Raw genomic sequence first — 22,138 nt, 5'->3', positions numbered from 1 at the left:
CCAAGCTCTGAGCTGTTAGCACAGAGCCTGACGCGGAGTTCGAACTCACGAACCGCGAGATCATAACCTGAGCCAAAGTCGGATGCTTAACCAACCGACTGAGCCACCCAGGTGCCCTGATAAATCTTTTTTATTAGTTAAAACTAAAGGTATAAATATTTCACAGAAAATAAACATTCTTTTTTAAAAATTTTTTAATGTTTATTTTTGAGAGAGACAGAGCAGGGGAGAGGCAGAGAGAGAGACACACACAATCTGAAGTAAGCTCCTGGCTCTGCGCTGTCAGCACAGAGCCCAAGGCAGGGCTCGAACTCACAAACCATGAGATCATGACCTGAGCCAAAGTCGGATGTTTAACCCACTGAGCCATCCAGACACCCCTGAAAATACACATTCTTAAAATTCAATTTCCAATGAAATTTTCATAAGTATTGGTTTAATACATTTTTCTGTTGAGTGCTCTGGTTTATCTTTCTCCATAATGTTTCAATTGCCTTATAAAGTCATGAGCATAGCTTATAATTTCCGAATGCATTGACTTTTTTTAGGACTTCACAAAGTACTTATGAGAATCAAGTTAAATAGTAGACATAAGACATTTTCACAGGAGCATCTGAGTGGCTCAGTCGGTTAAGTGTCCAACTCGATTTCTGCTCAGGTCATGATCTCGCGGTCCATGAATTCGAGCCCCCCATCGGGCTCTGTGCTGACAACACAGAGCCTGCTTGGGATTCTGTCTCCCTCTCTCTCTGCCCCTCCCCACGCTCTCCCTCTGTCAAAAATCAGCATTAAAAAAATTTTTTTTTCACAAACTATTACATTTACTGACACTAAGAGAAAACATTAACCAACTAACAAGTATCTATGAATACCTATTATGGGCTCGGCACTCTGCTAAGCTTTACAGGGAACTAAAACACTCTCTGAATTTAAGGAATCTGCAGTCTAGTTGCCATTCAAGCCAAAAACACAGGAAAAAAAAGAGAAAATTTTCCATCTCTTCTGGTTTATAGTACAGTCTTGTTGGACAGACTATATGTGCTATCGGAGCTTATGTCACAAGGAAAGACTTCAAGAAAGAAACAAGAACTTAAAGAAGAATAGGATAAATGTAGTATAACCATGCAATAAAATATTATTTAGCAATAAAAAGAAATAAAGTACTGGTGAATGTGACGACATGGATGAACTTTGAAAACATTATGCTAAGTGAAAGAAGGAAGTCACAAAGGTCCACATATTGTATAATTCCATTTATATGAGATTTCCAGAAGAGATAAATCCACAGAAAATAAATTGGCGACTGCCTAGTGCTGGGATAGGGATGAGGGGGTGGGGACGTTGGGAATGGGGAATGACTGGTAATGGGTATGGCTTTCTCTTTGAAGTGAGGAAAATTCTAAAACTGATTATAGTGATCGATGGTGGCACAACTCTTTGAATATACTAAAAACTACTGAATTGTATACTTTTTTTAAAGGTTTATTTATTTTTGAGAGAAAGAGACAGCACAAGTGCAAGAGAGGGAAAGATACAGAATTCAAGGCAGACTCCAGGCTCTGAGTTGTCAGCAAGAGTCTGACACAGGGCTCAAACTCATGAACCATGAGATCCTGACCTGAGCTGAAGTCAGACACCTAACTGACTGAGCCACCCAGGCACCCCTGAATTGTATCCTTTAAAAGGGTGAATGTATAGTGTGTGAATTAGGTCTCAATAAAGTTGTTCTTTTTTTTTTTTTTAATGAGTAGAAAATGTCTAGGTAAAAGGTAGACCCCGGAGGAAGAGCAAACTCAAAACAAGGAAGTGCAAACGACATCAACATTAAGATAACATGGTAGGTGCAGGTGCAGGACTTGTGCTAGAGCGCTAAAGGGAGAACTCTGGTCAAGTCAGCAGGGCAAGAGGGCAGCAGGGCACAGGAAGTGGAACAGGAATAGGCAACATTAAGCAGTATTTTCACACACAAGCAAATAAGATTAAACTGGCTTTGCCAATTAAAAGGAAGACACTGTCGTTCTTGAGCAAGAATGTCATGGGCAAAACCAATATTTGGGGAAGATGAGTCTAATGTTTCTATATACAAGAGTGAAGAATAAAAAGACAAAGCAAGAAATTTAGTTATGCAGCTTTGGCCTAATTGCAGGCACTTACTAACAAAGGCCTAGGCAAACATGGTAACTGGAAATGAGGAGAAAGGGGCTGAATCAAGAAAAATGAGGGACACCTGGGTGGCTCAGTCGGTTGAGCATCTGACTTTGATTTCAGCTCAGGTCATGATTTCAGCCAGGGTTGTGGGATCCAGTCCCGAGTCAGGGTCTATGCTGAGCATGGATCCTGCTTAGAATTCTCTCTCTGTGCCTCTCCCCTGCTCACTCTTTCTCTTTCTAAAATAAAAATTTTTTTAAAAGATGGGGTCCCTGGGTGACTCAGTCAGTTAAGCGTCTGACTCTTAGTTTCGGCTCAGGTCATGATCTCAGATCATGGGTTTAAGTCCCACGGCAGGCTCTGTGTTGCAGTGCAGAGCCTGCTTGGGGCTCTCTCTCTCTCTCTCTCTCTCTCTCTCTCTCTCTCGCTCTCTCTCTCTGTGCCCCTGCCCTGCTCACACTGTCTCTGTCTCTCTCAAAATAAATAAATAAACTTAAAGAGAGAAATGATAGGCAGAAATTAACAGAACGCAGAAGAAGATTGAATACAGAGATGCAAAAAAGATATTATAAGCCAAAAACACCTCAGGCATAGAGGATCAGAAAAGCGTTGTTACATTAAGAGAAGCAATGAGACTGTTAGAATATAAAGGAAGCTTTAAGTGGGACAGTCAATTGCTTACATGTGGAAATGCTGAATTCAAATGAAAGAGGACCCTTAACAGAGATATTTTAAGTATCATCTGCAAACGTGAACATGGAGCACAGCAATGTTGATGTTGAGCACCATATTCTGGTTTTATTTCTCTTTTAGCAGGCTGTTAAATGATTACCCAAAAAAAGTCATACAAAAGGGACAGAGGATTTTTTTTTTATTTAGCAATAATGGCAGTAGATATAACTGGGTTACATTCTGCTACGTGGAACGTTACTGAAATTATACTGTTTTTCCTCGTGGCTTGACAACATAATATAAGGCCAATGCCACGGCCTTGATGGCTGGTTAACACCACATGGAATCAATGATGGATCTCTGATCCTACTTGACAAATTGTAAATATACACATTCTATTGATTATAGGGAGGGGAGGGTACACATAGAAGGAAATGCAAATAAGAGAACTGACTAGGTGTAGGTGACTCCATTAAAACCACTGAACAAGACATAATTTCATGACTAATGATCAGTGGCACCATTATATACAAATCAAAACATAAATTATATATTCACTTTTATACGACAAGGCTTTAGTCTGACAATTCTCTTACATGCAGCCTAAACAAACAAAAGATTATTGCAGAGACAGAAAGAAGGAAAGCTCAATAACAATAACTAAATAAATACAGATGTAGATATAGACACACACACATACATACCTAATGTTAAAGGGGATTTGAAATTTCTTGCTATAGGTCCAGTTATCCAGGGAGATCCATCTGTACTTAAGGTCATTAAATCTGTAGTAAGGATCCTGGTGATCAAAATCATGGCAGATGATTAAATATGCAAAAATAAATAAACATGAAATAAATTATTACCAATAGCTATTTGCCACCTAAAAATTAATGAATCCTGGGCCTAGGAGTATGCATTTGCAGGCACATCTCATCCTCAAGGTTAAAAACTCCATCCATTTAAGAGACCATTACCCTTCCAACAAAGTTAACAACATTCACATAACCAAATACCAAAAAATGTTTTTTAAAAATGCCAACAAAATGCCTCAATGAAAGTTCTTCGAGATAGAAATCATATAGTTTCATTATCAATAAGAACATGTGTGGAGATTAAGACCGGCTGCCTTTGTTAAAACCAAACACAGAACCTCCGAGGTATTAGCAGAGAATGAAAGTCAGCACTTCCCTAGTGAGGCCCTCAGTCTCTCATAGCCCTGTCATCCTCGCCGTGCTCATTTCTGCCACTATCCCAGCTGGCCTCCAGGGGGAATGCTTCTCCTGTACTACCCAAACCTCGGCAAAACTCCCACTCCTTGGATTCACCTAGCATTTCCAAAGTTATTTTCCACTGAGCTTTACCAAGTGAGCACAAAAGGATCTCTGCAGAGAATACACAGGCAGCACAGCCACCGTCACACTGACCAACTTCAGGTTGCCTATATTTTCCTAGACAAGGTCAGCAAACTACAACCCATAGGTCAAATGCAGCTCACGGCCTGATTTCGTCTGGCCAGGGAGCTAAGAATGGACATGTGTCAATAAATGAAGTTTCATTGGAGCACAACCATGCCCATTCCTTTACAAATCATATATGGCAGCTTTCATGCTATAATAGAGTTGAGGGGCACCTGGGTGGCTCAGTCGGTTGAGCGTCCAACTTTGGCTCAGGTCATGATCTCATGGTTCGTGAGTTCAAGCCCCACGTCGACAGCTCAGAGACAGCTCAGAGCCTGGAGCCTGCTTCAGATTCTGTCTCTGTCTCTGTCTCTCTCTCTCTCTCTCTCTCTCTCTCTCTCTGCCCCTCCCCTGCTCACGCTCTGCCTCTCTCTCTCTCTCAAAAACAAATAAACATTAAAAATAAATAAACATTTAATTTTTTTTTTAAATTGCCGAGTTGAGTAGGTGTGACTGAGGCCATTTGACCCATGAGGCCTAAAATAGTGTCCAGGCTTTTACTGAAAATGGTTGCCAATTTCTCTGCCCTAGGCGACTGGCCTGCCGGGTGTTCAGAGATACTGTTCTGGCTGAGTGTCCAGCCCCAGGTCCTTCCTTTTGCAATACTTAGGTCTTTCTTTTCCTACTCATTTTCCACCCTTTATCTCCCAGACGAGGAGGCAGAAAAGAAAGTGGTAAGTGAAGCTTTTCAGTCATCTTTCTGTGAACAACATCACAGCCACCTAGATGGAAACAGTGCGGTCTTCTCCAACTGGGACAGGGCCAAGTTGCACTGCAACTCCAGATAGAGAAAGAAAAGCCAATTTTGCCTAACTTCCACCAATGACCACGTTGGGTTAGCAATAGTTGGTTGGGCACTTGCTCGGAGCACAAATCTGTAAGACATACTATAGAACGGTGGGGTGTATATCAAGATGGTGGGGTGTGTATCAAGTCAGAAATTGCTCCTGACTGGAAGAAATGTTTGAATAAGCTACTAGGGGAGGGTGTAGCTGATGAGATTTAGTAACAACTGATATCGCCAAGCTGATTTTTAAGGACTGATTAACAGTGAGTTTTATCCTGTTAAATGGGCTGTGCCAGGCCTAGCCAACTTGCTTCCTTTTCTGTCTTCCCACACACACACACCACTCAGCCTCTCCAATGAATAAGCATGGAATAAATATTTAAGGACACAGGTTTGAAGAGGTACCTAATCATTAGCTTGTCCATGTGTCTCCACCCAGCCTTATTTATAACTCTACACTGTGGACTTAGTCCAATACAGTTAAAAATATCATGAGAAGGAAGGTGTGAAGGCGAATGTGGTTGCAACATGTCAGCCTGCTAAGCCTTGGAGCCGGCTGATGATCTGGTTTTCAGGGCACAATTCCCCTTCCTGTCTCCCAGCCCCTTGAAGGAAGCTGCCTAGGGGCGCCTGGGTGGCGCAGTCGGTTAAGCATCTGACTTCAGCCAGGTCACGATCTCGCGGTCCGTGAGTTCGAGCCCCGCGTCGGGCTCTGGGCTGATGGCTCAGAGCCTGGAGCCTGTTTCCGATTCTGTGTCTCCCTCTCTCTCTGCCCCTCCCCCGTTCATGCTCTGTCTCTCTCTGTCCCCAAAATAAATAAACGTTGAAGGAAACTGCCTGTTGAGTTCTAGAGGGCAAGGTGCTGAGATATATTTTTTCTAGACAAACAGAGTTTAAATGTTTATTTTGTTTTTTCAGAGAGAGAGAGAATGAGCACATGCGTGAGCAAGCAGGGTAGGAGCAGAAAGAGAGGGAGAAAGAGAATCACAAGCAGTGTCTATGCTGACAACACAGGGCTCATCCCATAAACTGTGAGATCATGACCTGAGCCAAAAACAAGAGTCAGACGCTCAACCGACTGAGCCACCCAGGCACCCCTAGACAAACAGAATTTAGAGGTTAAAATTTTTCTTTTACTTGAAAGAAGCCAATTTGAAAAGGCTACATACTACATGATTCCAAATACATGGTGTTCTGGAGAAGGTAAAACTATGGTGACAGTAAAAAGATCAGTGGTTGCCAGGGATTAAGGGAGAGAGGGGTGAATAGGCAGAGCACAGAGGATTTTGAAGGCCGTGAAACTTCTCTAAATGATACTATAACAGTGAATACATATCATTATACATTTGTCAAAATCCATAGAATATACAATACCAAGAGTGGATTCTAATGGAAACTATAGACTTTGGGTGATAATGATTTGTCAGTATAGATTCACTGATGATAAATGTACCACTCTGGTGGCGGGGCAGGGGGGTGTTGATAATGGGAGGGCTGTGCATGTGGGGTGGGGGTGATATATGGGAGCCGTCTGTATTTTTCTTTCAATTTTGCTGTGAACCTAAAATTGCTCCAAAAAATAAAGTCTACTAACAAAAGTTCCTCTTACCAAAGGAAAATATTTTAACCTCCCTAAAACAAAGGTTGCAGAAGCTTATATTATCTTTCTAATCATTATTCCAAATGCTAAGCAACCAACTTAATTTGATTCTAGAATGGTTTGGCTCCCTTCGTTCATAAGCTCCTCGATGGTAGCTGTTCTTCTGGTCCTTTTGCTTAATTTGCAGTACTTGAACTCATTGCCATGTCTTCTGAACAAGGGACGCTTTTTGTGGGAGGGCTCAACTTCAACTCTGATGAGCAGACTCTGGAAGACCACTTCAGTAGGTTTAGTCCTATTTCTGAGGGGGTCGTTGCCAAGGGCCGTGAGATTCAGCGATTCTGGGGTTTTGGTTTTACCACCTTCACCAGTCCAGAGCATGCCTCAGATGCCATGGGAGCCATGAATGGAGAGTCTCTGGATGGTCGCCAGATCTGTGTGGATCACCTGGGCAAGTTAGCCAGGGGAACTGGAGGCGGTGCCTTTGGGGCCCACGGGCGTGGTTGCAGCTACTCTAGAGGTGGTAGGGACCAGAGCTATGGGAGTGGCAGATATGACAGCGGCCTGAAGGATATGGATATGGATGTGGAAGGCCCAGAGACTGGTGGTAGAAGCCGGGTGGTTATGACTGCTACTCAGGAGGAAACGACAGAGACAATTTTGACCTCCAAGTTCAGGCATGTGCATCTAGTGTGGTAGCTACACAAGGAATAAAACTTCTGATCCCGGATCATCCTTCCAAATGGCTGTACTTATAAAGATTTTTGGAGCTGCGCTGAAACATCTGTGTTAGTGCATCAACTTCTATTTTTAAACTGAGCTCCCAAGGTAGCTTGCTAAAGACCTTTTAGAAAGCTTCATGTGTTTTTTAAAAATCTTCTCCCACTTAAAGACAAATCCTAGGACATTTATTGAGTTTGGGTATTTTCCTTTTACCACGTTTTTAGTTTGGGCTCTCAGGATTACTGATTCTGGCAAAAAAAAAAAAAAAAAAAAAGTTTGGCCAGAGTGCTTTTTAAAAAAAATAATAATAATAATGTACACTTAGAGACATTTTAAGAGCCTGTACACAATGTTTATCATGACCAGGAAGCAATTTCCAAATGCAACTACAAGAAATCAAGAACATGATTAGAGGTGTTTTTTAATTCAAGGTCACCATCTTAACTACATATAAGTTTCTTTAAAAAATGACATTTGTGAATGTCATTTTTTTTTTAATACTGGAAGAAAAAAAATACTGTGTTGTGTCTTATCCAGCATTCAGGATATCCTTCACGGAACTTATTAAAAAGTTGAAACCTGGGGGTGCCTGGGTGGCTCAGTCAGTTAAGCGCCCAACTCTTGGTTTCGGCTTAGGTCATGATCTCACTCATGGGGCTTCTCGCTGACAGCGCAGAGCCTGCTCTCTCTCTCCCTCTCTCTCTCTGCCCCCACCCCCACCCCCCGCTCATGCTCACTCTCTCTCTTTCTCTCTCATTATAAATAAATAAATAAACTTTAAAAAGTTGAAACCTGAAAACAAACAAAAATTCAATAAAATAAAGCTAACAGCATTTCAGTGTCACACCTGATGACTAAGAAACCACGTAAGTCAGTGAGTTGTTAGGCAAACCCACAAACCCTAAAAAACAACAGAAGTATCATTTGTTAACCGAGATAGCCACTCACATGCTTTTGTCTTCATAACCAACACATGCAGTACATTTATAGAGAAAGAAACGAAAGTTCCAAAAGATTCCACTCCTGAGGTCCCCCAACTAAGCAGTACATCCAGGAACTAAATCAAGGCAGTCTAACATTTTTTCAACTATTCTACAATGCCTCATGCCAAATACACCTACACTTTTATACCAGATGATCACAGCAACAATAGCTGATAGCTACCCTAGTGCCCATGACCCAATGGGACAGGTATTATCTTCATTCCCCTTTACTAACAAAGAGTCCAAAGCTCAAAGTCAAATGGCTATGAAGTGGCGCAGCACTGATTCAGACCCAAGACATCTGGCTCCAGAGTCCACACACTCAATCATTCCCTAATACTGCCATTAATGTCACAAATGTCGTCAACAGTTACAAAGTCAGTGCTACTACCAAGTGGGAACCAGGGGATAAACATGCTACGTAGGGCTGGTTATTTATCATTGCCATTTACCATACCTGCTGTACATCAACAGACTATGTGGCCCCACGCCATGCAAACAACATTATCCGTCCCATTTTCTCTGTAAGCTTCTGAACTTCATCTATTACATCCATTTAGAGACACATAAATTCCTTAACCAGGTATAGCGTTTCCACTCCCCAGTTCTGCTTCAATCCAATGCCTGATTCCATCCCAGACATAACTACTTCAAATGGAGTTAAATACAGAAAAGGAAGTCTTCGCAACTATTTCACACACAGATATATCCTTGGACACTTAGGCAAAAAAAATAAATAAAGTTTAAGAAAACATTCATTTAAAAATAAGCAAAAGTAACCAATATATTAAGATACACAGATATTTGGGAGCGCCTGGGTGGTTCAGTCGGCTAAGCATCTGACTCTTGGTTTCAGCTCAGGTCATGATCTCACAGTTTCGTGAGTTTGAGCCCCACGTTGGGCTCTGCATTATCAGTGCGGAGCCTGCTTGGGATTCTCTCTCTCTCCCTCTCTCTGCCCCTCCCCCACTCGCGCTGTCTCTCTCTCTCTCAAAATAAATAAACTTTTAAAAAAGATACACAGATATATAAAACCTTAATTTGTAAAAAGCAAGAAAGTGATAACTCAGAATAGCGGTTACCTTAGGGGGAGGCAAGTGATAGGATTGGGAGAGGCAAGGTAACTGCAATAGTGTTGGCAATGTGCAGGTTCATAAACTGGATGGCAGGTGCATGGGTCTTCATTTAATCATAGGCTTTAAAAGTCACAAATGCACATGTGCATAAAACTTTCCATGTACTAGATACCATATAATAAAAAGAAAAAGAAGAAAAGACTTTCATAGGAAGCTGATCTACCCTAACCCACATAGGGATATGTGTTCCATTCAGAAGAAGCTGCACTCTCCAAACTTGTTTATCCATTGTCAAAATGAGCTCAGCTATGATTCTTACTTCAGCAGCTTCACATATACAAGAGATCCCAAGTCCGTAAGTCAAAACATGTTTTTAAGTTGATTTATTTTGAGAGCAAGAAAGTACACATGCGAGCAGGGACAGGGGCAGAGAGAGAGGAGAGACTTCCAAGCAGGCTCCGTGTGCTATCAGCATAAAGCCCAACGTGGGGCTCCAACTCACAACCCTGGGATCATGACCTGAGCTGAAATCAAGGGTCGGACGCTTAACCGACTGAGCCATCTAAGCACCCTCATAAGTCAAAACATTTTGATTGGCCTTAATGTTATTTTTGCTTAAAATCCTTAAACTAGTAAATACTGCTTCACATCTAACACAGCTCTAGGTAAAAAGGGGTTGTGAGTTAAGGAAACTCCTTATTGTCTGACCAAAGAGTATTAAAAGGGGAATTTAAAAGGAGAAACAAAATGATTTTCTTAGCCCACTCCACAGTGCAGGGTAGAACTCATAAAAGATAGCATAAATGCCTGGAGAGAGATTCTTGACTGACATGAGGGTCAGAGAGGTTGGAAATCACACTTGCTCAGGAGCAAGGGTGGGCAGTTGAACAGCTGCCCAGCCATAGTTCTTGCCTCTGAGACGAAGCTAGGGGTGTGGATGGAGCTGACAGGTAAGAGCAGCAGTGGGGAGCAATCTTGTTCACATGAGTTCAAGCCCTAGCTTAGCCCTAATACCTGTGGGAGCTTGTGAAGCTCATACAACACCCCTATACTTCTGTTTTCTCAATTCTAGAACAGAGATAATAACAGTACCTCCCAGGATCAGGATGAACATTGCAAGAGGTAACATGTGGAAAGTGCTCAGAACCATTCATTACTCATAGCAAGCATTCAACAAATGATAGCTGTCATTACTGTTATACGTACGGATCTGAAATGACTTCTATGAGATGTCAAGTGAAAGAAAAAAGTCAGTACCAAACAACATACACAGAATGCTATCATTTATGAAGGGAAATACAGATAACTCTATATGTATATAGACATATATCATAAGATACATGAATATACACAAGAATCTGGTTAACTGTAGTTGTTTCCGTAGAAGGGAACTAGAAAACTAGGAGACAGGGACGGAAGAATACTTGCTTTGATTATGTTTCCCACCTGTAATTTTTTTTTCTTCTTTTTTTTTTTTTTTTTTTTTTTGACAAAGAGATCATGCACACAAGCAGGGGAGGGGGAAGAGGGGGAGAAAGAAAGAGAGAGAGAGAGACTGAATCTAATGCAGGCTCCATGCCCAGGCCAGAGCCTGATCCCAGGCTTGATTTCATGACCATGAGATCATGACCTGAGCTGAAATCAAGAGTCAGACACTTAACCGACTTAGCCACCCAGGTGCCCCCTACCTTCAAATTTTTTTTTATCATTACAGTTAACCCTCAGGGGTACAGTTAACAGTAAGTGCTCCTAAACCCTGCATGGTCAAAAATCTGATTAACTTTTGGCTCCCCAAAAACTTAACTACTAATAGCCTACTATTGACCAGAAACTTTGCCAATAACATAATTAACATATTGTGTATGTTATATGGATTATATACTGTATTCTTACAATAAACTAGGCTAGAGAAAAGAAAATGTTGTTAAGAAAATCATAAGGAAAACACATTTATAGTATTGTGCTGTATTTACTGAAAAAAATTCATGTGTAAATTCAAACCCACGTTGTTCAAGGATCAATTGTATTTCCTTTATCTGTTTCTAAAATCAGTTGACCTCTTTTTTAAAAAGAAAACAATAAGCGAGGTTAATAACAGTACAAATGACTTGGCCAGAATGGTTGTAAGATGTTGTTGTAGGCTGGACCTACAAGTTGCACAAATTGCAACATATGTGAGAAGAAACAAAAATGGCACCAAAATTCCAGGCCTCATTTACTGAGAAAATGTTGGTGCTCTTATTAGAAATAGGTAGAGGCGCCTAGGTGGCTTAGTCGGTTAAGCATCTGACTTCAGCCTAGGTCATGATCTCATGGTTTGTGGGTTTGAGCCCCACATTGGACTCTGTGCTGACAGCTCAGAGTCTGGAACCTGTTTCAAATTCTGTGTCTCCCTCCCTCTCTCTCTCTCTCCCTCTCTCTCTCTCTGCCCTTTCCCCACTTGTGCTCTCCCACTCTCTCTCTGTCTCAAAAATAAATAAGTAAACATAAAAAAAAAAGGAGATAGATAAAAGAAGAAAAACTAAGGATTGGGAGAGTTGAGAGAAGAGGTATCTGCATAGATCGAGTTTCAATACTCCATGAAGACATTCAGGTAGAAGAGTGGAGCCAAATCTCCAGACACAAATCAGGAGGACAGAGTTAGAGATGAAGGCACCAGACCAGTTGTGGCACAGAGGTAATGGCTGAAACTAAGAGACTTCTGAGACACAGAGAATAAGGAAGTGATGTGTGGACTGACCCTCAGGAATTATTGCATTTATCAAGAACTTCTGGCAAATGGGATGCTTCTAGTGATATATTTTGAACAGTAGTATGCTGTGCTCATCACTGTGTTTACTGGACATCTTTAAATTAAAACAGTAATTATTCTCTTTGCTTACTATTTATTCTTGCCAACAGGCAGCGTGGGCCATGAAAAGATGCGGGTTGAATCCTTGTCCCACCATTTATTAGATGCATGCTCTTAGGCCATAACTTGTGTGAGCCTCAGCCAGTATAAGTAATGATACCTTCTCCACAGGGTTGCGGTGGGAATTATGTGAACAGATGCACCTGAAAGGGTCAAAGAGAGTGCATTGCACATGGAAAATATTAAATAATTATTACATGGAGATGAATTTCACAGTCTAGGTTGACTATATACACCTATGGGTGATGAAGACCAGCCAGCCTAAAGATTGAACTCTCAGATGATGCTTTGATTCCCAGTGTTGGGCCATGAGAAGCAAATCCTCCTATGCCCTAAATACACCTGACAAGGCATCAAACGAAGAAGCATGTGTCCAGGTTTAAGGATCAGGATTTTCTTTTTTTTTTTTTTAAGTTTATTTATTTGAGATAGAGAGCACGAGCAGGGGAAAGGCAGAGAGAGAAGGAGAGAGAGGATCCCAAGCAGGCTCTGCTCTGTGCTGTCAGTGCAGAGCTGGACGCAGGGCTTGAACCTACAAATTGTGAGACAAGAGTGGGGTGTTCAACTGAGCCACCCAGGCACCCCAAGAATCAGGATTTTCTAAAGGTATCTTTAAAAAAAAAAAGGCTTGGGGCACCTGGGTGGCTCAGTCAGTTAAGCGTCTGACTTCGAGCCCACATCAGGCTCTGTGCTGACAGCTCAGAGCCTGGAACCTGCTTCGGATTCTGTGTTTCCCTCTCTTGCTCTCTGCCCCTCCCCCACTGTGCTCTCTTTATCACTCAGAAATAATAAATGAATAAACTTTAAAAAAAGACTTAAAAAATAATAGAAAAAAGGCTTAAAAACCTTGTGATTTTCTCTTCCTCAAAACTGAATGACTATTTCTGCTCAAATTTAAACTTCAAATGCAGAGTCCTTAGCTAATTTATCTCCTCAGTGCCACACGTTGTTTAAGCAGTCGAACTTCTAGAAACCCTATAGATCTTTAAATGATTCCTTTCCTAAAAGATTTTGAAATCACTTCACATAAAATGGTCCAATAAAACCAACTATCCCATTTTTAAGTCTTTTGTAGAAGGTGAGTACGGCAACCAGAAAAAGTACCTCTTCTTTAAAAATAAATTTATGTTTACCCAGCAATAGCACTGCTAGGAATTTATCCAAGGGATACAGGAGTACTGATGCATAGGGGCACCTGTACCCCAATGTTTATAGCAGCACTCTCAACAATAGCCAAATTATGGAAAGAGCCTAAATGTCCATCAACTGATGAATGGATAAAGAAATTGTGGTTTAAATACACAATGGAATACTACGTGGCAATGAGAAAAAATGAAATATGGCCTTTTGTAGCAACGTGGATGGAACTGGAGAGTGTGATGCTAAGTGAAATAAGCCATACAGAGAAAGACAGATACCATATGGTTTCACTCTTATGTGGATCCTGAGAAACTCAACAGAAACCCATGGGGGAGGGGAAGAAAAAAAAAAAAAAAAAAAAGAGGTTAGAGTGGGAGAGAGCCAAAGCATAAGAGACTGGTAAAAACTGAGAACAAACTGAGGGTTGATGGGGGGTGGGAGGGAGGAGAGGGTGGGTGATGGGTATTGAGGAGGGCACCTTTTGGGATGAGCACTGGGTGTTGTATGGAAACCAATTTGACAATAAATTTCATATATTAAAAAATAAAATAGGGGCGCCTGGGTGGCGCAGTCGGTTAAGCGTCCGACTTCAGCCAGGTCACGATCTCGCGGTCCGTGGGTTCGAGCCCCGCGTCGGGCTCTGGGCTGATGGCTCAGAGCCTGGAGCCTGTTTCCGATTCTGTATCTCCCTCTCTCTCTGCCCCTCCCCCGTTCATGCTCTGTCTCTCTCTGTCCCAAAAATAAATAAACGTTGAAAAAAAAAAAATTAAAAAAAATAAAAAAATAAAATAAAATAAATAATAATAAAAATAAATAAAAATAAATTTATGTTTGGCCATTTTGGACCATCATTGTGACACCTCCTTCTCTGAAACACAACAAAAATATTAAAATGGTGATAATGGTATTATAGTTAGAGACCCACAGTGAAATGTTTGAGAATGAAATGATGTGATATCTGGGACTGCTTCAAGTAAGGGGTAGTATAATGACTGGACAAAGAAACAAAATGGACTGTGCTGAAGCCAGGTGATGGGTAAATGGGGGTTCACTGAGTTACTTCTTTTTTTTTTTTTTATTTGTTTGAAATTTACCATAACAAAAAGCTTTAGAAGTATATTCACATGGCAATTGCCTCTTGGCTACTTTCAGAGTACAAGAATATACAAAATCTTCTTCTCTAACCATCTGTCCCAGTTACATTATGAAGGATAGAAGGCAGTAATAAAATTTAGAGAAAAAGTTCTAAGCATTTAGTGTCTACCATTTTTTAGTACATGTAGATATTCATATATTTATAATATATTTTCTTCTATTTTTAAGTGTAGATTTAAGTGTAGAACACATCTTCAAAATGGAATCTATATAGTTATTAAAAATTATTCTGGGGCGCCTGGGTGGCGCAGTCGGTTAAGCGTCCGACTTCAGCCAGGTCACGATCTCGCGGTCGTGAGTTCGAGCCCCGCGTCAGGCTCTGGGCTGATGGCTCAGAGCCTGGAGCCTGTTTCCGATTCTGTGTCTCCCTCTCTCTCTGCCCCTCCCCCGTTCATGCTCTGTCTCTCTGTCCCAAAAATAAATAAACGTTGAAAAAAAAAATTATTCTAGATCTATATTTATAGACACTTGTGGATGGAGAAAGATGTTCACCATATATTTTAAATGAAGAAGTACTTACAAAACTATTTCAGAAATTGATTTAATTTTTATATTATTGTATTTGTATATACTTAAAAAAATCTGGAAAGATACACATGAAAAATTTTACAGTGATTACTCCTGCTTTGTAGTATGCTTTTCATTATTTTTTCCTTGTTCTTTATATTTTATATTTTTGTGCATCAATTTTGTTGTTGTTCAATAAGCATTAAATATTTGGAGTGCCTGGGTGGCTCAGTAGGTTAAACGTCTGACTTCGGCTCAGATCATCATTTCGCAGCTCATGAATTTGAGCCCTGCATCGGATTCTGTGTTGATAGCTCAGAGCCTGGATCCTGCTTCAGATTCTGTGTCTCCCTCTGTCTCTCTGCCCCACCTTGCTCATGCTCTATCTCTCCCTCTCTCTCTCAAAAATAAACATTTAAAACAATTTTTTTAAGCATTAAATATTTATAATGCTTTAAAAAGTAATTTTAAAAGAGGGAATGAGAAAAGTATCAGTATATGAGAATTTCATACATGAAAAACTAATGTTTTATATCAATGAACAAAAGAGAAATTGTTAAATTATGGGATATAAAAAACTAACCATTTGAAAAAAATGCAAATGGATCAATATTTTAAATATGAAAAGGAATTATAAAGTTACAAAAAAAGAAATATTTGTAAATATTTGTTTAATTGAGGGAGAGGGAATTACTTTCAAAGCATAATATCAAACAAAGAAACAATCATAAAAGGAAAAAACCTTATAAGCTTTCAATATATAAAACTTTAAAACATCTATGCGATAAAATACATCATTAATGAATGGGACATTTTCGAAAATATGTAACAAATAAAGAGGTCTAACAAATCTATATTTTAAAAGATTAATAGCTAATAGAAAAATAAAGAACATGAATAAGTAACCGCAAATCACCAATAAACATGATAAAAATTGTTCAACCTTACTACAAAGTAAATTGTTCTTGTCTTTTATTTTTTAAACATTTTTTAATGTTTATTTATTTTTGAGACAGAGAAACAGCGAGAGTGGGGAGAGACAGAGAGCGAGACACAGAATCTGAAGCAGGCTCCAGGCTCCGAGCTGTCAGCACAGAGCGCAAAGCCGGGCTTAAACTCGTGAACTGTTGAGATCATGACCTGAGCCGAAGTTGGCCGCCCAACTGACTGAGCCACCCAGGTGCCCCTGTTTCTGCTTTTTAAAATAATATCCAAATCTAGCACTTAAAATGAGCACTGGGATAAAATGATAATGGGAGCATAAAACTGTTACAATTTTTATTGAAAAAAAACTGAGAAGTACATATTATAACACTAAAAATGTGCATACCCTTTGAATCAGCAATCGCACTTCTAAGAATTGTCTAAGAAAATAAGGATATACACTAACTAAAATTTAGCTAAAAGGATCTTCACCAAAGAATAGAAAAAAATCAAGTAAGATAACAATCCAACAGTGACTGATTATAAATGGTAGCAAATGTACACAATGAAATAAAAAAGAGCCATTAAATATGGTTTGTTAGAAATATGTTTATTGTATGTAAAACTATCAAAAACACTCTATATAAAAAAGTTGTTAAAGTGTAAATAATTATCAAAACTGTATACAGACAGAAAAAATCTGAATGGATATAGTACATTTAAAAATTTTAATAGTTATCTCTGAAAGCCAGGTTTCCAAGTTTTCTTCTTCTTACTACCTATATTTTCTAATTTTGGCACAGACTCTCTAATTTGAGAGTATCTTTTATTTAAAAAGGAAAAAAAAAAGCTTTTCAAACTTGCGCTACTGAGGAATTGAATAGGAAAGCTGAGACCTTTCCTAACAAGAGTCCCCTTATCTAAGCACTTATATCTTATCATCTGCCTGACAAGAATGTGACCTCCTACAAAATAGGAACTGAGTCTTACTCATTTCTTTTTTACTGTAATGCATACTTTAGTGTGTGGTATAATAGTAGGCTGAATGAATGAATGATAACCTTTAACAGGAAGCTCAAAAGACTCTCCAAGACACCTAAGATTTAGATTCTGTATAGGAAATACAGTCACCTATGAAACACCCATGCTGGCCACAGGAGCCTCTCAGTAAATATGAATTCCATTTAATCAACTGTTCGGACCGAAAAATCCTGAACTTTTCCTTGACTCCTCTTTCACACCTTATGCCCAATCCATCAACAAATCAAACTGAAATAATCCTACTGGTTCTACATTTAAATGTGTTCTCATGGCACCTGGCTGGCTCAGAGAGCTAAGCATCTCTTGATTTTGGCTCAGGGCATGATCTCACTGTTTGTGGGTTCGAGCCCCACATCGGGCTCTGAGCTGACAGTGCGGAGCCTGCTTGGGATTTTCTCTCTCCCACTCTCTCTGGCCCTCCCCCATACTCTCTCTTTTAAAATAAATAAACTTACAAAAAATATATACATATATACATATATATACGTACACACATATATATACATATACATATATATGTACACACACACACACACACACACACACACACATATATATAAAATGTATTCTCACAATCCTCAAAAAACTAAAAACAGAACTACCCTATGACCCAGCAATTGCACTATTAGGCATTTATCCACGGGATACAGGCGTGCTGTTTCGAAGGGACACATGCACCCCCATTTTATAATAGCACTATCAACAATAGCCAAAGTATGGAAAGAGCCCAAATGTCCATCAATGGATGAATGGGTAAAGAAGGTGTGGTATATATACACAATGGAGTATTTACTCGGCAATCAAAAAGAATGAAATCTTGCCATTTGCAACTACGTGGATGGAACTAGACGGTATTATGCTAAGTGAAATTAGTCAGAGAAAGACAAAAATCATATGACTTCACTCCTATGAGGACTTTAAGAGACAAAACAGATGAACATAAGGGAAGGGAAACAAAAATAATATAAAAATGGAGGGGGACAAAACAGAAGAGACTCATAAATATGGAGAACAAACTGAGGGTTACAGGAAGGGGTTGTGGGAGGGGGGGATGGGCTAAATGGGTAAGAGACACTAAGGAATCTACTCCTGAAATCACTGTTGCACTATATGCTAACTAATTTGGATGTAAATTTAAAAAAATAAAAAATAAAACAAGTTATGAAATGCAAAAAAAAAAAATGTCTACACTCATACAAGCCACATGTGTAAACAGATAAACTAAGATTCTACACCAAGAAAAAAAAAATGTGTTCTCCCAAGATTTCTCACCAGTTTGCTGCTGCCACCTTGGTCCAAGCAGGAAGTTATCTCCTGTCCATTCAAAAGTAATAGTCCTGTACTTAGTGTCCATGCTTTCATTCTGCGGCAGTCTTCACATAGCCAGAATGATTTTCTAATAGGCAGATCCATTCATGCAAGTCTAAGCTCAAAACTCCCAATAAAGTCCCATCATATGCAGAATAAAATCCAAGGTGTTTCCCATAGTTTATAAGTCCTGCATGGTCCGCCCTTGATGCCTTCTTTGAACACATTCCCTTTCTCTCTGGCTTACACTGGCCAGCTCACTAATCCTGGAACATGTTGAGCATGCTTCCCTCTCCCCTCTCCACTCCGGCCTTTTTTCCCTCTTTGCTGAGAATGCACTTCTTCTTAAAACAGACCTTATCAAAAAGATCTCTGTTTAAAGGTCACTTTATCAAAATGGCTATCTTTAACCACTTTATTTTAATAGGAATCCTTCCCAACCAGCCTCCTACGCTCCCTTCCTTTAATCGGCTTTATTTCTCTTAGGTGCACCACCTGACATTATGTTACCTATTAATTTGCTTATTGTCTATCTCCTCCACTAGAATGTCTATTGCCACAGTTTGTTTCTTCACCACTCAATTTCAAGCACTTTGAATAGTGCCTGCTATGTTGGAAGTACTAAATAAATACTTATGAGATAATTAGGTAAATGAGTAAGTAAATGACTTTGGCAAGATATGTTTCAAGTTCTTGTGTAAACACAGTATGGGGGCCACTGCCTGCTCTAAACTATAGAATATTTCCTGAGGGCCAACACCAAAAAAGGATGGTAATATTGTAATAAAGCAGGTGGAATAAAAGTAGCATATTATTCAGTAATAATACTGATGTTGCTGATGATTAGGCTTGGAGTTCTCCAATTCCCAAAAGCCTTCCCCATTTCTCATCCCACTACCATTTAAAACCCACATCCAGGGGCGCCTAGGTGGCTCAGTCAGTTGAGCATCCAACTTCGGCCCATGGTTCGTGGGTTTGAGCCCCACATCAGACTCTGTGCTGACAGCTCAGAGCCTGGAGCTTGCTTCAGATTCCGTCTCCCTCTCTCTTTCTCTCTCTGCCCCTACTCTGCTTCTGCTCTCTCTCTCTCTCTTAAAAATAAATAAACAGGGGCACCTGGGTGGCTCAGTCGGTTAAGTGTTCGACTTCTGCCTAGGTCATGATCTCGCCATTCCCAAGTTCAAGCTCTGTGTCGGGCTCTGTGCTGACAGCTCAGAGCCTGGAACCTGTCTCATATTCTGTGTCTCCCTGTCTCTCTCTCTCTCTCTCTCTCTCTCTCTCTCTCTCTGCCCCTCCCCCACTCACACTCTCTCTCTCAAAAATAAAATAAACATTAAAAAAATTTAATAAATAAATGAATATTTAAAATAAATAAAACCCACATCCACCTTACTAAACTTAAAGTTCTTCTACGAATTTGAAATATTTGGCAAACAATGTAAATTATTTTCAGGAGGAAAAGTCAGTTATTTCACACTGTGAGCAACCTCCTTCTCATTAGCTGGTAACCAAACATTGTTTCTTAATATGTAGCCTCGTAAAATGGAACAATCATCCTACTTGCTAAAACCACTATTTCCCATTGCCTTAATTTTATCAGTGAAATGAGGCAAGGAGAGACCCTGCCAAATAGACACAGGGATTCTCAAGATATATGAGTGAAGCCTCAGGGTACCAAGGTAGGCTGTGGTCTATGTCACAAGCAGTTTGTTAACTAAAAATAGTGGAAGTACCCAAATTTGAGAATTACTTGTTTTAAAAAATAAACTGGACTGTGGTCAGTGTCATTCATTTACAACATTCACTTCCTTTCTGATACATATTTCTTGAAAAAAAGCTAATGTGTACCAGATCATAAATTTTGCATAACCCCAGTTGACAATCGCGTCATTTAAGTACACTGTTAATGACACTCCTGAAAGTCAACCACAGTGCTTCAAAAACAATTTTTCAAATCACTGCGGTAAGAGTAGCACAGTTGAGAATCCAGGCTACGGAATGGAGTCAGGCCAGCCTGGGCTACATTTCTACTTCTGCCACTTAATTGTTGTGTGATCTTAGGTAAATCCTCTAACTTCTCTGGGCTCCATAACTCCATATCATCCATAAAATGCAAATAAGAAGATCTACTCTGTAGAGTTGTTATGGGGACTGGGACAATGCGTCAAGTACATCTTGTCCCAGGTAAACACGATTGAAAGATATTCATCAAGTAAATCTTTTCCCAAGCAAGAACGATTTTAATTTTTTAAACGTTTTTAATTTTTTTTGAGAGAGAGCAAGAACAAGCAGAGGGAGGGGTGGAGAGAGAGGGGGACAGAGGATCTGAAGTGGGCTCTGTGCTGGGCTCGAACTCACCAACTATGAGATCATGATTTGAGCCCCCCAGGCGACCCTCTATCAGAGCAAGAACAATTAAAGAATGCGAAAGCCACATGCAGCTGACGGAACCATAAAAACAGCAGAGGGTGGAAAAGTTGTTTGCAAACCTCTGCACACAACAAACCTCTTGTCCTCAACAAGTGGTCTATAAATTGGAGCAACTATTAAGACACACTCACACACGCATCACATGTACTAAGAAACATCTTTCTTCATATCCCAATCAGCCTTAAAAATTATTTAGCCTTTACACTAGCACTAGTAATCCAACCTTACACTTACTTGTACATCTCATTCTCCTCACCCTACATGCTGCATCATTCCCAAATCTGACTCCCTGAGGCCTACAAGCAAAAGAGAAAAACTGAGACATTACTCAATATAGTTAACAGTTGGCAAAACTATTGTCCACTGAAGTGTCCACACAGTAAAACAGGAATCCCCTGCCTTATGCTTTGTCAGTAACAGGACCTTTCTACACACTCTTCAGTGGAGAGCTATGGCAATAGGAAAACCGCCAGTAGAAACACTGTTTGCCCTGTACGAACTTCCGCTTTCCAGAATCATCGACGTGCCTGACTGGCTCCGTCTTATTTCCACCAAGCCCGGAAGCCAACGGTGCTCTCTGCCAACGGAAGGCAAACTGCTTCAGCATTTCCCTGCCACAGACCAGAAGAGGCAAAAGTAAAGTTAGATCTAAACCCGGGGAACAAAGCCCAAGGCTTGGGGGCTGCCAAGCGGTTCCTTGGCCCCTCTCACCACGAGGGGCACGCGGTGCTGCCTCCGGCGGGGCGGCCGCACGCAGTACCTGGATGAGGCCCCGCTGGAACAGGGCGCTGTGCACGCAACCGGGGACCCTCCCCGGCAGCTCCAGCGAGCCGTTCCCGCTGCGGATCCTCCAGCTTCCCCGCAAGCTGAGGCTGCGGGCTGCGGCAGTGGGCCCCGCCCCGCAAAGGGCGAGCAGCAGAAGCAGGCAGAGGCGCATACCGCGAGCAGCAGCCGCGATCCCCAGACAGGAGGCCGCGGAAGCACGGATCCCCTCGGAAGAGGCCGGGGCTCTGGCGCTCCCCCGCCCGGGCCCCGCCCCCAGGTCAGCTGAGCTGTGGAGACCCGCCCCGGCTCCCGCGGCTACGCGGGTGGGCGGAGAGCGCAGATCCCCTGCAGACCGGCAGAAGCCGGTCCTGGGTTGATACCCCTGCAGTCTGAGCACTGCTCCGCGCTTTTTACCTGCCGCTCCGGTGTCTTAACGAGAGGCGAGAACTGTGCACGGTAATTGGGACACCCAGTTTCCTGGGCACAAAGTGGCGCGCAAAGCCTCGGA

The 22,138-nt window shown here is 41.0% G+C and overlaps 1 protein-coding gene and 1 pseudogene across 4 annotated transcripts in view; one reads left to right on the top strand and one right to left on the bottom strand.

Moving 5' to 3' along the window:
• The window catches only part of MANBA (mannosidase beta), a 112,107-nt gene extending 90,198 nt beyond the window's left edge, over positions 1 to 21,909 (bottom strand). For 2 of the 4 annotated variants that reach the window (XM_045471679.1, XM_045471669.1), the window contains exons 1-2: positions 21,626 to 21,875; positions 3,525 to 3,619 (exon numbers count right to left, since the gene is read on the bottom strand). In XM_045471679.1, the coding sequence (XP_045327635.1) occupies positions 3,525 to 3,619; positions 21,626 to 21,802 (272 nt within the window). In that variant the 5' untranslated portion in view covers positions 21,803 to 21,875. Of the gene's footprint in view, positions 1 to 3,524; positions 3,620 to 12,331; positions 12,616 to 21,625 lie in introns of those variants that run through there. The other 2 variants (XM_045471661.1, XM_045471690.1) reach the window with 2 other exon arrangements.
• Positions 6,164 to 7,714, top strand: LOC123594753 (annotated as a pseudogene).
• Positions 21,910 to 22,138: the final 229 nt, after the last annotated feature.

The sequence above is a fragment of the Leopardus geoffroyi genome, chromosome B1, assembly GCF_018350155.1.
Source record: "Leopardus geoffroyi isolate Oge1 chromosome B1, O.geoffroyi_Oge1_pat1.0, whole genome shotgun sequence".
Taxonomy (NCBI): Eukaryota; Metazoa; Chordata; class Mammalia; order Carnivora; family Felidae; genus Leopardus; species Leopardus geoffroyi.
This window is presented reverse-complemented; position numbering and strand designations above follow the sequence as displayed.